The 12,963-nt window shown below is 43.7% G+C and overlaps 1 protein-coding gene across 3 annotated transcripts in view; it reads left to right on the top strand.

Annotated features, from left to right (window-relative positions):
* The window catches only part of ATP8B4 (ATPase phospholipid transporting 8B4 (putative)), a 229,095-nt gene that overhangs the window by 149,989 nt on the left and 66,143 nt on the right, over positions 1-12,963 (top strand). For all 3 annotated transcript variants that reach the window (XM_083183964.1, XM_083183963.1, XM_083183965.1), the window contains 3 exons: positions 7,083-7,241; positions 8,687-8,775; positions 10,018-10,214. In XM_083183964.1, the coding sequence (XP_083040090.1) occupies positions 7,083-7,241; positions 8,687-8,775; positions 10,018-10,214 (445 nt within the window). The remainder of the gene's footprint in view (positions 1-7,082; positions 7,242-8,686; positions 8,776-10,017; positions 10,215-12,963) is intronic.

Raw genomic sequence — 12,963 nt, 5'->3', positions numbered from 1 at the left:
CCGACGCGGATTACTTAACATGTATTCTGCGTCCCCTCGCCACGCTTTCGGGCTCGGTAGCTCACTTCACTAGCCACACTTCAACTCCACGCCGGCGTGGATAGTGGGGGTTTGAAAAGGTCAGGAGGACGCGTACTGCGTGTTTCAGGAACACATTCACACCTGTCATGTCAGGCAGGTTAAAATGGTCATTGGTTTCCACACAATGTAATCAGCGCTGACTGACTTCGCTAACTACGTAAGCTCTGGCTGGCCGCGGACGGGCTGGAACACGACACTGATACTGACAGGGATGCCTGACTGACTACGCTAACTACCGTAGCGCTGCCTGGCTAGCCATGAACGGGCGGGAACACTACACTGATACTGACAGGGATGCTGCCTACGCTGGCCGCAGGAACACTACGCTGATTCTGACAGTGACGCCACGCTAACTACATAAGTGCCGCTGTGAAACTACACAAGCTCCGGTAACCGCCAGATCCCCCTGTGCTGGTGGACGCCGACGGACTACGCTGATTCTGACAGGGATGCTACGCCAACTACGTAACTGCCGCCATGAAACGACAAAATATATATATGAATGTACAAGCGCTGATAGATAACAATGTCCAGCTGTGCAACAATCCAAGTGATACCACTATGGAGTAAAGTTCACCAAAGTCCAATTATATGGCAGTTCCCGGAGTCCGACAACAGACAAGCCTGTGATGCTCAATCCGATCTCTGCAAGTTACCTGCTGTCTCCAGCCGGCGTCTACATCTCCGCCTTCCCTCACCTTGCAGCGCACACCAGCGCTTGTCTGTTGTCTGACTCCAGGAACTGTTGTATGGCTCTGTGGACTCAGGAGCAGCTTGCCTAGTAGATATGTTTAAGCCTTGTGGTAGCCAGCCCTACAGCATTCACTCATTCGGTATGAGCAATTGTTTTATTGTATTACCTCTTGTTTAACTCCTTCAGTGGTGGTTTTTTTTAGGGAGCGCTCCCCACTGGGCGAGGTTTTTTCTGGGGAGCACTCCCTAGAAAAACCCCCACCACTGTGTCTCCAGGTCCAGGCAGCGCCGCTGAACTGTGTATCAGCCACTGCCCGGCCCTGCCCCAGCTGATGTCAGCTGTCCACCCCCACATTTTTTATTGCAATTTCTTTCTTTATATCCTATTATTTCTATATGTGTTTATATTATATTACATATATTTTATATACCAGGGTTTTGTAGTGATCAGTAATAGTATTTTATTTGTTGGATGGAAATGTCTGTCCAATTAATTGCTGGATTGGAGTATCCTTACAAGTAAAGTAATTTTCCTTTGAGAGAAGTAGAGCATCAGTTCATCAGTGAAGCCCCTGAGTGTTTATCTCCCTTATACATTAAGAAAAAGTATGGTAAATGTATACTGTATATTGGAACAATTATGAATAACAGAGCACACATTTAAAAGTTGTAAGTAAAATAGGCAATTATTCCCATCTCTGACTCATGCTTTAGAAAAAAATTAACAGAAAGTGTTTCGTTTTATTTCGGTCAATCGCTATTTAAATCTTGCATAAAATAATCCTTAAATTGACAGGAAAAACACATTACATATATATGTTTAAGAAAATACATGAATTGCACACATGACAATTTTTCTGAATTTGCAGTCCAGGCACTGTAAAATTTGGAGTTTGTCACATTCCTGCACCATTTCAAATGCATCATCATTTCTCATGTAAGCTTGGAAAATATTCAGTCCAAAGCTTAAATAAAGTAAATAAAATAAAGGTCAAAAGAAATATGCAAAAACAGGATTAAAACAAAAAAATCTGTTTTTTTCGGGCATTGCATACAGCTTCCTAAAAAGGGTTTCTGTAGGTGTATGGTTTTGTGCTCTTCTTTATTGATACAAACTAATCATAAAATAACATAGGCCCTTATTCTGATCGGTGCGGCCGGATCCGATTATGCGGCCAGGACCGTGCGTGCGAAACCCCGCCTTCCATACGGATCGCCAACTCCGTCCGTACGCCGTAAGAAGCTGGCCGAACGGACCGCACGTGTATTTTTCACAGAATACGCCTCCTCCATCTAAGGGAATCTCCCCCATCATTCGATGGTCGCAGACCATCGAATGCAGGACCGAGTGCTCCACCAGCTCCCGCAACCTCAGACCACACGGACATTTTTCCGTGCAAAAGCAGGGATCTGGGCGGGCAGCTGACATCCGGCGATGTCATATGTCCGCCCCCTACACGTGCGTCACGGCCGCATTACAATACGTACGCCCAGCGTTTGCATGGGAACGCCCATGAAACGCGGGGCGGATGCATATGGTAATGAGCCCAAATAGCCCTTCACGCCCCTCCACCCCCTGTTCGGAGTGTTCACATATCATGCGGGATTTGGCCGTACGCCCCGCTCGCACATGCGCAGAGACGCCTCTCTCACAAAACATCGGCGGGCCGAACGCACGCGGATATATCCGCACCAACCAGAATAAGGGCCATAGTTATCTGGACCCCAACTCTCCATCCAACTACAGGCCCATCTCCCTCCTCCCTTTTGCCTCCAAGCTCCTAGAACGTCTGACCTATAATCGTCTCCTAAGCCACCTTACTGCTAACTCCATTCTAGACCCCCTCCAATCCGGGTTCCGCCCTTTACATTCCACTGAAACTGCCCTGACCAAAGTCACTAACGATCTACTATCGACTAAATCCAAAGGCCTCTTCTCTATCCTCATCCAGCTTGATCTGTCGGCTGCCTTTGACACTGTTGACCACCCTCTCCTGCTCAACACCCTCCGCTCCTTTGGCATCACTGGCACGGTCTTCTCCTGGTTCACCTCATACCTCTCCGATCGCTCCTTCTCCGTCTCCACTCCGAGCTCCTCCTCTCGTACTACCCCGCAGCCAGTCGGTGTTCCCCAAGGGTCAGTCCTTGGCCATCTTCTCCCTCTACACCAGTGATTTTCAACCTTTTTACCTTGCGGCACACTAAATAAGATTTTGAAATTGGCAAGGCACACCATGAGATCCCCACAGGACAAAACACATTGGCCCCCACAGGAAAAAAACAAACCTATTGCCCCCCATATAAAAAACAATCACACTGGTCCCCACAGGTAACACAAATAAAATACATTGGCCCTTTAAATGAAAACAAGAGACCAGTAAATAACACTTGAACTGGTGGTGGCTGTAAACTAGTTTGGGCATCTCTAGATCTGGGGGCACACTTGAGAACAGCTCAAGGCACACTAGTGTGCCACGGCACAGTCGTTGAAAAACACTGCTCTACACCACCTCTCTGGGCACCCTCATCAGCTCCTATGGTTTTCATTACCACCTTTATGCTGATGATACCCTAATCTATCTCTCCTCCCCCGACTTATCCCCATCACTCCTGTCCAAGGTCTCTGAATGCCTCACGGCCATCTCAGCCTGGATGACCCAACGCTTCCTGAAACTAAACATGGCTAAAACTGAACTTCTAATCTTCCATCCCCCGAACATCCCCTCTTCTCCCACTATCTCCATCAGCATTGGTGAAACCGAGATCACGTCCACCGACCAAACGCGCTGCCTCGGTGTCATCATTGACTCCTCCCTCTCTTTCACCCCCACATTCGTGCTCTCTCACAGTCTTGCCGCTTTCACCTACGCAACATCTCACGCATCAGACCATTCCTCTCCACTGCCGCGACCAAAATTCTCATTCACTCTCTTTTCATCTCCCGCCTTGACTACCGCAACATCCTTCTCTCTGGGCTACCTCTCACCCGCCTCGCACCTCTCCAATCCATTCTTAACGCTGCTGCTAGGCTCATCTTCCTCTCCCGCCGCTCTACCTCCGCCTCCCCCCTCTGTCTATCTCTTCACTGGCTCCCCATTCCTTTCCGAGTTCTCTTTAAACTCCTCACCACCACCTACAAGGCTCTCTCCTCCTCCGCCGCTCCTTACCTCTCTTCACTGATCTCTATCCACACTCCCTCCCGTCCTCTTCGCTCCATCGCTGACCGCCGACTGACCTCTCACCTTATCACCTCCTCCCACTCCCGTGTCCAAGACTTCTCTCACGCTGCCCCCATGCACTGGAACAACCTCCCGCCACCCATCAGGCTTTCTGATTCCCTTACCTCCTTCAAGCGCTCCCTCAAAACCCACTTTTTTCGACTAGCCTATCCCTCCTCCTAACCTCTTTTGATCCTCCTATCCTGCCTCTGTTCCCCTCCGTTCCTACTTATCCTATTGTTTTTCGTTCGTCCACCCACCTATTTTTAGTATGTTAACTCTTATGTGTAGGGTCCTCCTTCCTCACGTACTCACCCTACCTCTTTACCTCACCTGTGCTCCTGTCCTGTTCTTCCCTTCCTCTACTTCATCTTCAGTCTCCTTGACAATTTTGACACCTACTTCTGAACTGATGCTGATTTTAGTTCTACCAGCTATAGCCCTATTTATACTGTATTTTTCAACACACCCTGTACGTTACCTTGTAATTTGTTTTTTGTTTGCTATGTACGGCGCTGCGGACACTTTGCGGCGCCTTATAAATAAACCTACTACTACTACTACTACTACTACTACTACATAGTTATACCACCACTGAATTGCAATAGATAATGATAGATAAAATAGTTTTGTTTGTTTTTTTCTTAATTAAAATGTGTAAATTGCATTCAACATATTCCCTACTATGTAAAATAGTATTGTGACACTGCAAGTGGATTGCAGTGACAAATCAGGTGTAATAAATGCCTTAATTGGTGGATTGATTTGGTTGAAAAATCCTATCTAGAGAGAACTTGCATTAAGTTAATGATTGGATAGTGGTATGTAAATCATCGGATATGTGAAATGTCAAGTTATTATACACATTTGCTCACATCTAAGTGTAAAAACTCTGTTTTCCTATATAAATATTGTCACTATTTGTTTCTGAGAGGATAGCCCTTCACCTATCATATAGCGCTATATGGATGATACTTCCCTGGTTTTTATGAAGATCAGATGTGGTCCTTTCAGAGCTCTATTGATGAATATGATTGTTTGTTTCTACCTTAACACTAAATGACTGTAGCCTTAACTGCTCTAATTAACAATTTTGGCCGCATTGATATTGTTAAGTGGTGTCACCGGGACCCGCTGAACAGGCAGGTTGTTTGGCTATGCAGCCAAATTGACCTACATGTTCAGGAGACATCAATCATCATTACCAACACGTGGAAGCACGCATTGCTAACAATATTGGGTGTACACGCTAGACGATAATGTGAACGATAACGCTCAGAAGCCCCTTTCTGAGTGATATTGTTTACAATATCTTCTAGTGTGTATGGGGCTTTACTCTTTTCCTTTGACTGGTTGTATCATTCTTTCTTGAGGCTAGCATCAGGCTGTAGCACTTGATGAGGTTGGGTCTTCAGTATAGAATACAATCAACTTTATTGGCCATGTATGCTTGCGAACACTAGGAAATTTTTTTTGTGGATTTACAGTGCAGCATCAATCAGGGATGAAGGGGGGGCATTACATAGTTACATATGTTACATTAAGACATTACATGCGGGGAACACATGCCCGCTGAGATGCACAGCGCCTAGGCAGCCATCAGCTGCGCCACTGGTTGCTGCAGCAGCCAGGTAGGGGACAATATAAGCAGGGACAGTACAGTTGTCACACAGGGAACACATACCCGCCGAGCTGCACAGCGCCCTAGGCAGCCATCCATGGCGCCACTGGTCATTGCAGCAGCCAGGTAGGTGACAATATAAGCAGGGACAGTATAGTGGCACACAGGGAACACAGACCCGCCGGTAGGTAGGTAACAGTATGGGCAAAGACACCGCAGTTATAGCAGAGACAGTACAGTTATCACACAGGAGACACAGGGTTACATATGGCTGAGTGCACAGTTCCAAGGCAGCCATTTGCAGCGCCATCTTCCTGTAGGAGAGCCAGCATGGGCAGTGGTGGAGGGGGTAGAGAGAGTCAGTGAGGCCTGGGGCTGGAGTTGTGCCCTCCTTTGGCTGAGTTCCATGCCACAGTGTCTCCTGGGGGCAGAGGCCCCATCTCCTGGGTGAGTGGGTGAGACAGGGGGGCCGAGACTGGGCCTACAGGAAAGGGAGCCAATGCTGGTGTCTCCTGAGGGCAGAGGCCCCCTCTCCTGCCATCTCTCTCCTGGGGATGAGCCTGCAAGCTGGGGCACATGATCCGGCCAGCGCCGGGCAGGGGGGCTACCGCTGGTGCCCTTGTGCAGCTTTCCCTCATCTCTCCCTCCGATGGTCACCGGGAGCCTGGATGCCGGGTCGCGGGATGGACGGAGGTCCTCCTTAGCTGCTCTGACCGTGGCCTGCTCAGCCGAAGGCCGCTTGCAGATGTCTGTGTAGCTGCTTGCAGATGTCTGTGTAGGGACTCTGCTAGGCCGGACCACCGCTTCCTGGGGGATCCTGGCCCTCGCTCCTCTCATGATGACGATCTTCCCATTTCCTGGTCATCGCCCGCTCACAGCTTGCCCGTCTCGCCCGACCAACGGGCGCGATCCAGCAGTGGGGTTGGGGGGCTTGGGATGGGAACTCCATGGATGGAGCGGGAGCTCCACAAGTTTGTGTCCATCCCCGACCCCAACAGGAGGCAACAACAACAGGGCTCAAACAGACAACAACAGTGCTCAAAGCCTGCAGACTAAGTGGTTCCTTTACACTATCTCCCTTCCTTTATTAGGTGTAGTGGAAGGTTTCATTTAGGAAATGTTTTCCACCTATACAAAATCCCCTGTGATCCCAAAGCATTTCCATTCTTTTCCTCTGTCTTCTACTTGACTGATACTGTATAGAAGCCCTAGCAGATCAGCAAGACTACAGCTGTGGAGCTTCAGTAGGCTGGTGGGACAGATGTTTCTTTAAAGTCAGAGAAGTCTATAGAGTCCAATTAAAAAAACAAACCCCATTACTCCAAAGTAAGTAATGGGTAAAGGGCAAGATATTTCACTTTCATTATTTATCCTAACTGGATTTCTCCTTTGTTTAAAAAATATATTTGTACATTTTGTATTCTCTACCGAAACAACTGAATTCTGAGAAGTGAATTTTATTTTTACAGGGGAAATCCTGTGTGAGCCCCCAAACAACAAACTCGACAAGTTTAATGGAACACTAATCTGGAAAGATAGCAAGTATTCTTTGAATAATAGCAAGATGCTTTTGAGAGGATGTGTACTGAGGAACACTGAATGGTGCTTCGGAATGGTGATCTTTGCAGGTATCCTATTTATTAACATAATAACACGATGCATGCAGTTTTGTACCAATTAGTAATGCATAATAAGGACTAATAGGCAATACAGGATTTGTTTAATTTGAAAGAAAGTACATTGAAGGCATTATAAACAATGATCAACTTTCATTTGCACTATGAAGTATTTTAGAACTATACCATGCTATGGGGGGGTATTCAATCGCCGGCTACCATCTCCGTGGGGCCCTATTCAATGCTGTCTTCCCCGACAGCATTGAGCAGGGTTTCTCGGCAGAACTTCACAAGCTGTCGGGCTCGTTCTGCTGAGAACGGCCGGGAAGTGACGAGCTGCCGGCTTCAGCTCGCCTCTTCCCGGCTGCAACTCGCAGTCACGCCCCCTTCTCATCCCACTGCAGGCGGGACAGTGAATCCCGCCTGCATGTTCTCGGTCGAGCTGACTGAGAACGGAACAGAGTCACGGCGGTCGAGCTTGCGTATTGAATACCCAGAAAAAAGCAAGAAACACTGAGCTATACTGGAATTACTAGTATGTTAATTTAAAAATACTGTATATATTTTTTTAAATTGTGATAAAGATGCCCAGATTTATATGTACATATATACACCTAAATCATGTTAAAACACATCAATACATTAAATAAACCTTCACATACAATATAAACAATATTGATGATCAATATAGATAGATGACCAGAGGTAGCCAAACATGTTAGTAGTTTTCTTTATGATTACCACACTTGTTGTAAGATGTTGTTTAAACAGCTGTTAGGTTTCATGCAGCTTTGAAGCAGATTTTTGAATTAAAGCTTGTTCGTAGTGTAGCAGAGAAGTACAGTTTTTATTAAAAATGCAGGCATTTAGAAAGATATAGTATAATGCAGCAGTTTTTGGCAAGGAAGCACAGTTAGTAAAGTGCAAACAGTTTGTAGAGGGTATAATTACCACATCCTTGAGGCAATAGAAGATTCTTTGTTCTTTATGAAGAATTTTGTATCCAAAGCATTGTGAACAAAAGTTGGTGTAGTAAATAGGGATAAGACCGAGGGTTCTTGGCTCCTGAATCCTTGGTGGGTTAACACTCCCACTTAGTTGTATCAGGGTCCACCCACAGTAAAGCCATTATACTCCCCTCCTCTCTGGAGCCGCCTCAGTGCTGTAGAGCCTGGATTTCTACCAGAGTCTACTGTAATATGCACAGGTTATAGCTGTGGGAGTAATTTGTACATTACATGTTGTATTTGTGCCATTGACATTGTCCATTCATAGGATGTCTTATTTCCTGAACTTTTGCTACATGTATGAATCTCTAGGTGTCCTAAAGATTGTATTCAAATGTTTTTGCATTACAATATAAATGAACACTTTGTGTATTTGATCTGTACCCAATGATCCTTAAGTGAGCCTACAGTTACGCCATGGTTTTGTAACTTTTTTTTTTTTTTTTAAAGGTCCGGATACTAAATTAATGCAAAACAGTGGTAAAACTAAATTTAAAAGAACAAGCATCGATCGACTTATGAATACTTTAGTTTTATGGGTAAGTAATTGCATAAAACCCTAGAGAATTAGGATGTGGTCTTATTTAGTTATGTTTTAAATTGATAAGTTTTCTTGAATGGAGAAGTTTGAATGGAGTGATGAGGTGTTAGGATAAAATAACTGTAAAGTATTTTAAACTTATAACTATGGGATATCTTACGGCATATTGTATTTTGAGAATAAATCCATAATGGTAGATAAATCCAGTATTATGCATCAGTTACTCACAATATAGATAAGAATTTCAATGCCGGCACCCCGAACGCTGGCAGCGCTGGCATAAACATGATTTTGCAAATGCATCTTGGGAAAGAACCCGGCATGCAGGGCAGCCTTGGTATCTGCTTGATGGTTCCCCCATATGCTGCCGGGAAGAGTTGTGGTTTTATGAATCCTTGTAAAACTACAATTCATGCTAAATCAGGCCCTATATCTGGTCCCATGTGTTGTTACGATCACAGCCACAAAAAATAAAAAGGCACTTATTGCAACTTTTGCTTCTCCTGTCTCGGGGCAGGTGAAACAAAATCCCTCATAAGGATGGCTTGAAGTTGACAGCCATCATTATCGTGGATTTTATCAGTCTGGCTGCGTTTATGGGCTCACTAAGCAGCGTATGTATGTGGCTTAGCGAGCCATGCTGAATCATGCCCATAGAGTGTGAAGGCGCCCATACACGTACCAATTACCCGGTACTTTTTGTGCTAAAATAGCATTGCATAGCATGCACAACGATGCTATTTTAGCACAAAAAGTACCGGGTAATTGGTACGTGTATGGGCACCTTAAGCTCTACTGTTGCAGGAACTTGTAAAAGGCCAAATATATTTGATGAAGCACTGCAGAATATGTGTTCACTATATAAATAACTGATAATAAAGCAATAAAATAAATACAACCAAGTGTCCCTCTTATCTTGTGATAAAACTACATTGTGGAACAGAAGTTTTGCAGTTACCAACTCCAGATTCACATTTAGAAATTGATGTCAGCTAAATCCTCAGATGAACTGTCCTAACAGTACATGCTGTTTGTAAAGACGAATATTCATTTATTTATATATTGCAGTTTATGCAAGTGATTTTGTGGCTTAAGCCACAGAGATTGTGTATTTTCTTCCAATAACACAATTTTATATTCTAATCATTTACCTCTCTTTTGGGAAGCAGGGCGATACAGTTGGGCACACAGTAAATTATTTCGATTGAAGTTATCACTTGGTTTTTTGACTATTTTGCAGATATTTGGTTTCCTGGTTTGTATGGGGTCCATTTTAGCAGTTGGAAACTCCATTTGGGAGCACTACGTAGGCAGTCGTTTCAGAATCTACTTGTACTGGGACGAAGTGGTGAACAGCGCTGTGTTCTCAGGATTCCTGACGTTCTGGTCCTATATCATCATACTGAATACCGTAGTACCAATTTCTCTCTATGTAAGGTAAGCTAAAATCAATTGGCATTAAAGTTATTATCCTAAGCAATACCTGCTAACAATGAGCTTGGAATTCATTATACGGTACACTGTGTTTTCTGCAGCACCTGAACATTTTAAAAAGTACAGTTCCCATTATCTATTCTCGATTCTTGACTATTTGCTTGTCTATAGCTAACAAAATGAAAATGAAATATCAAACTTTCAAGTCATAGTGTAATTACATCAATTTAAATTTTAAACCATAGTGTTGTCTTTTCAATAACTTAATTTGAACCATGCTAATCTTTCTCATCTGTAGTGAAATCAACATTCCATAGTAAATGAGTCTTTTCTTGGTTTCCGTTGTTAGAATTAACCATTTTCATTGAATTATGTCAACAATTTTGTTTCCTTCTTGCTTCATTCAGCAGCCGACAGGTAAGCAGTGGGGGCAGCATTGTCACTCCTGCACCTGAACACCCAGGCTTGGCATACCTCATGTACTGTAATAGTCACCATAGAATTGCCCTTCTGTCACCCTACAGTCCACCCATTTTCTCTTAGTTCTTTTCCTCGTATCCATATGCACATTTTCCCCAAAATACCTCTTTGTAGAATGGTCCTATAGATATTTAAAACAACTTTATGCTTGCTTCAACTGTTGTGTATAATTTGTGTGTGTGTATATATGTACTCATGTGTGCATTCACACTACAACATGTCAGCATGTGGCAAGATCTTTAACACATGCAGCATTGCGTAGCAAAATGGTCATTTCTTAACACGGTGTAGTGTTACAGTATTATATTCTTGTGTATGTATGGGTGTGTATATGTATTTTGCCTCTATGCAGTGAATTTGTAATTTTACATTGCCAGTAAACTTACAGGGGTTCTTGTCATAAGGAAAATGAATAGATTTTATGAAAATGAATAGATTTTATGTACGGTTGCTGGGGGGTACATAGCAGAAAAGTACCACTCACCATCCTAATACCTTACAGTCTTCAATGGAGTTACGTTTCTGCTAAGATGACATTTCTACATTTCATGGCTTTCTTCCTTTGGATTTGATAGTTGGGGGATTGGGGGGTTCGTTGCACAAGATGGGAAGACTCAGTTGTTCAATCTTTTTCGATTGGCCCCCTGTCATGTGATTAGGTGAGACATATCGGTAAATCACAGGGGTGTGCTACCACCGACAAAGTGGGTTAACAGTTAGGGTGTTGAAGAGAGAAAAGGTTTGTCTATAGTGGTGCACCAGTTAGCGAAAAAAAGGGAATCATAAAATATACCTTTTATTAATAAAGTTTTAAAAAGGACTGCGAAATATGACAAACCACATGAAACATGAAACAAGTGAATACAAGTTTATTAAAAAGATGCACGTGCGGAGTCTTGGATCCACTGTCACAATACCAGTGTGCTTATAGCACTGTTAGTGGGACACTTTATTTTCTTCCTTGATTAGTGTAATCATTTTTAATAGTTCAGGAGATATGTCACCAGCTAGTATGTGTTTAACTATTTGCTGCTGGAGGTTATGTTATCTAGGAGTAAAGCCAGTAGTTTGTTGCTAATACAAAGATATAGGTTTTGTTTACACAAATGGTTGATTCACCAGCATATGAATAACACTCTCATACTCTTATATGGTGGTTACACTACAGTGCAGCGGCACCAATAGATGTACTTATAATAAACCCATATACAAGTCACGGAGATTCTGCTGTGGGCAAGCAAACATAGGATTCGTTGAGGATAAACGGCTGAGAAATGAATCACCCGACAATAGCAAAAAAAAATGATTGAGTTATTGCCTACACGGTGAGGGCTATAGTGGTCCCACTGATACACAGTTATGGCAAAATACCCTGCGGTTCAAATCACTGCTGTAATCACGGGTACTAGGCAAGTAACTGCCGTCTGCGGCGTCTCCTCTTCAGGAGAGCGTCAGCCGGGAGGCAGTCTAGCGTGTAATGGTTAGCACGCTAGTTGCCGGTATTTCCAATGGGAAATTGTGGCGGGCGCAGCTCGACAGAATGGAAGATTGAATTACGCCTGCAGATAAGCTGGGGATCTGACCGAAAATAGGGCAGGATTCCGACTGGCGGAACGTTCTGACAGTGGAAATCCTGGATTGAATTGTAGCACTAATGGAAAAGTAATAATTGGGCCTAGAATCTTTAAACTCTACATTACAGTTCTAAAGCCTCAATTTGAATCTTCTTGCGCTAGAAGGATTATTTAGCAATAGCAGTATTAGGGTGTGGTAAATTATCCCAACTAATGGGTCCCCCCGAGGCTATCCAAATAGCCCAGATGGCACTTAGAGGCTCCCAAAGCAAAATCCCAGATAACCAACCTAATGACACCAGTATTGCTGGAATAACCTATGGATCCGGAAACCTATCCCAGTGTCACGAAAACTGGACATTTTTCAACCGAAAAAACAACAACTGGTTTTATAATTGGATATACCGATAATGACCCTTGTGATAGTAGCCTGTTTTTTGGGGGGGCAAAAAATTAACATGCCTAGTAGGATACCTCCCTTAATCTCAATTTTTATATTATCCGTAATACTTTTGGAATGGTTTGAAATTAGGAATCTGTTCAAGTGGCTAATTATATTTTAGGCCCAAAAAATGTAAGACCAGCATAAATATTTCTTTAACTATTTTTCTATTAGTTTTCCCAGAAACAGGCTAATTTCCTAGCATGCTCATCATTTGTAGCATCTCATAAACACAGACTTCTTTTGTATATAAAAT

Source organism: Crinia signifera, chromosome 4, assembly GCF_055691185.1.
Source record: "Crinia signifera chromosome 4, ASM5569118v1, whole genome shotgun sequence".
Lineage (NCBI taxonomy): Eukaryota > Metazoa > Chordata > Amphibia > Anura > Myobatrachidae > Crinia > Crinia signifera.
The sequence above is the reverse complement of the archived record's forward strand: the minus strand, read 5'-3'. Positions and strand labels throughout refer to the sequence as shown.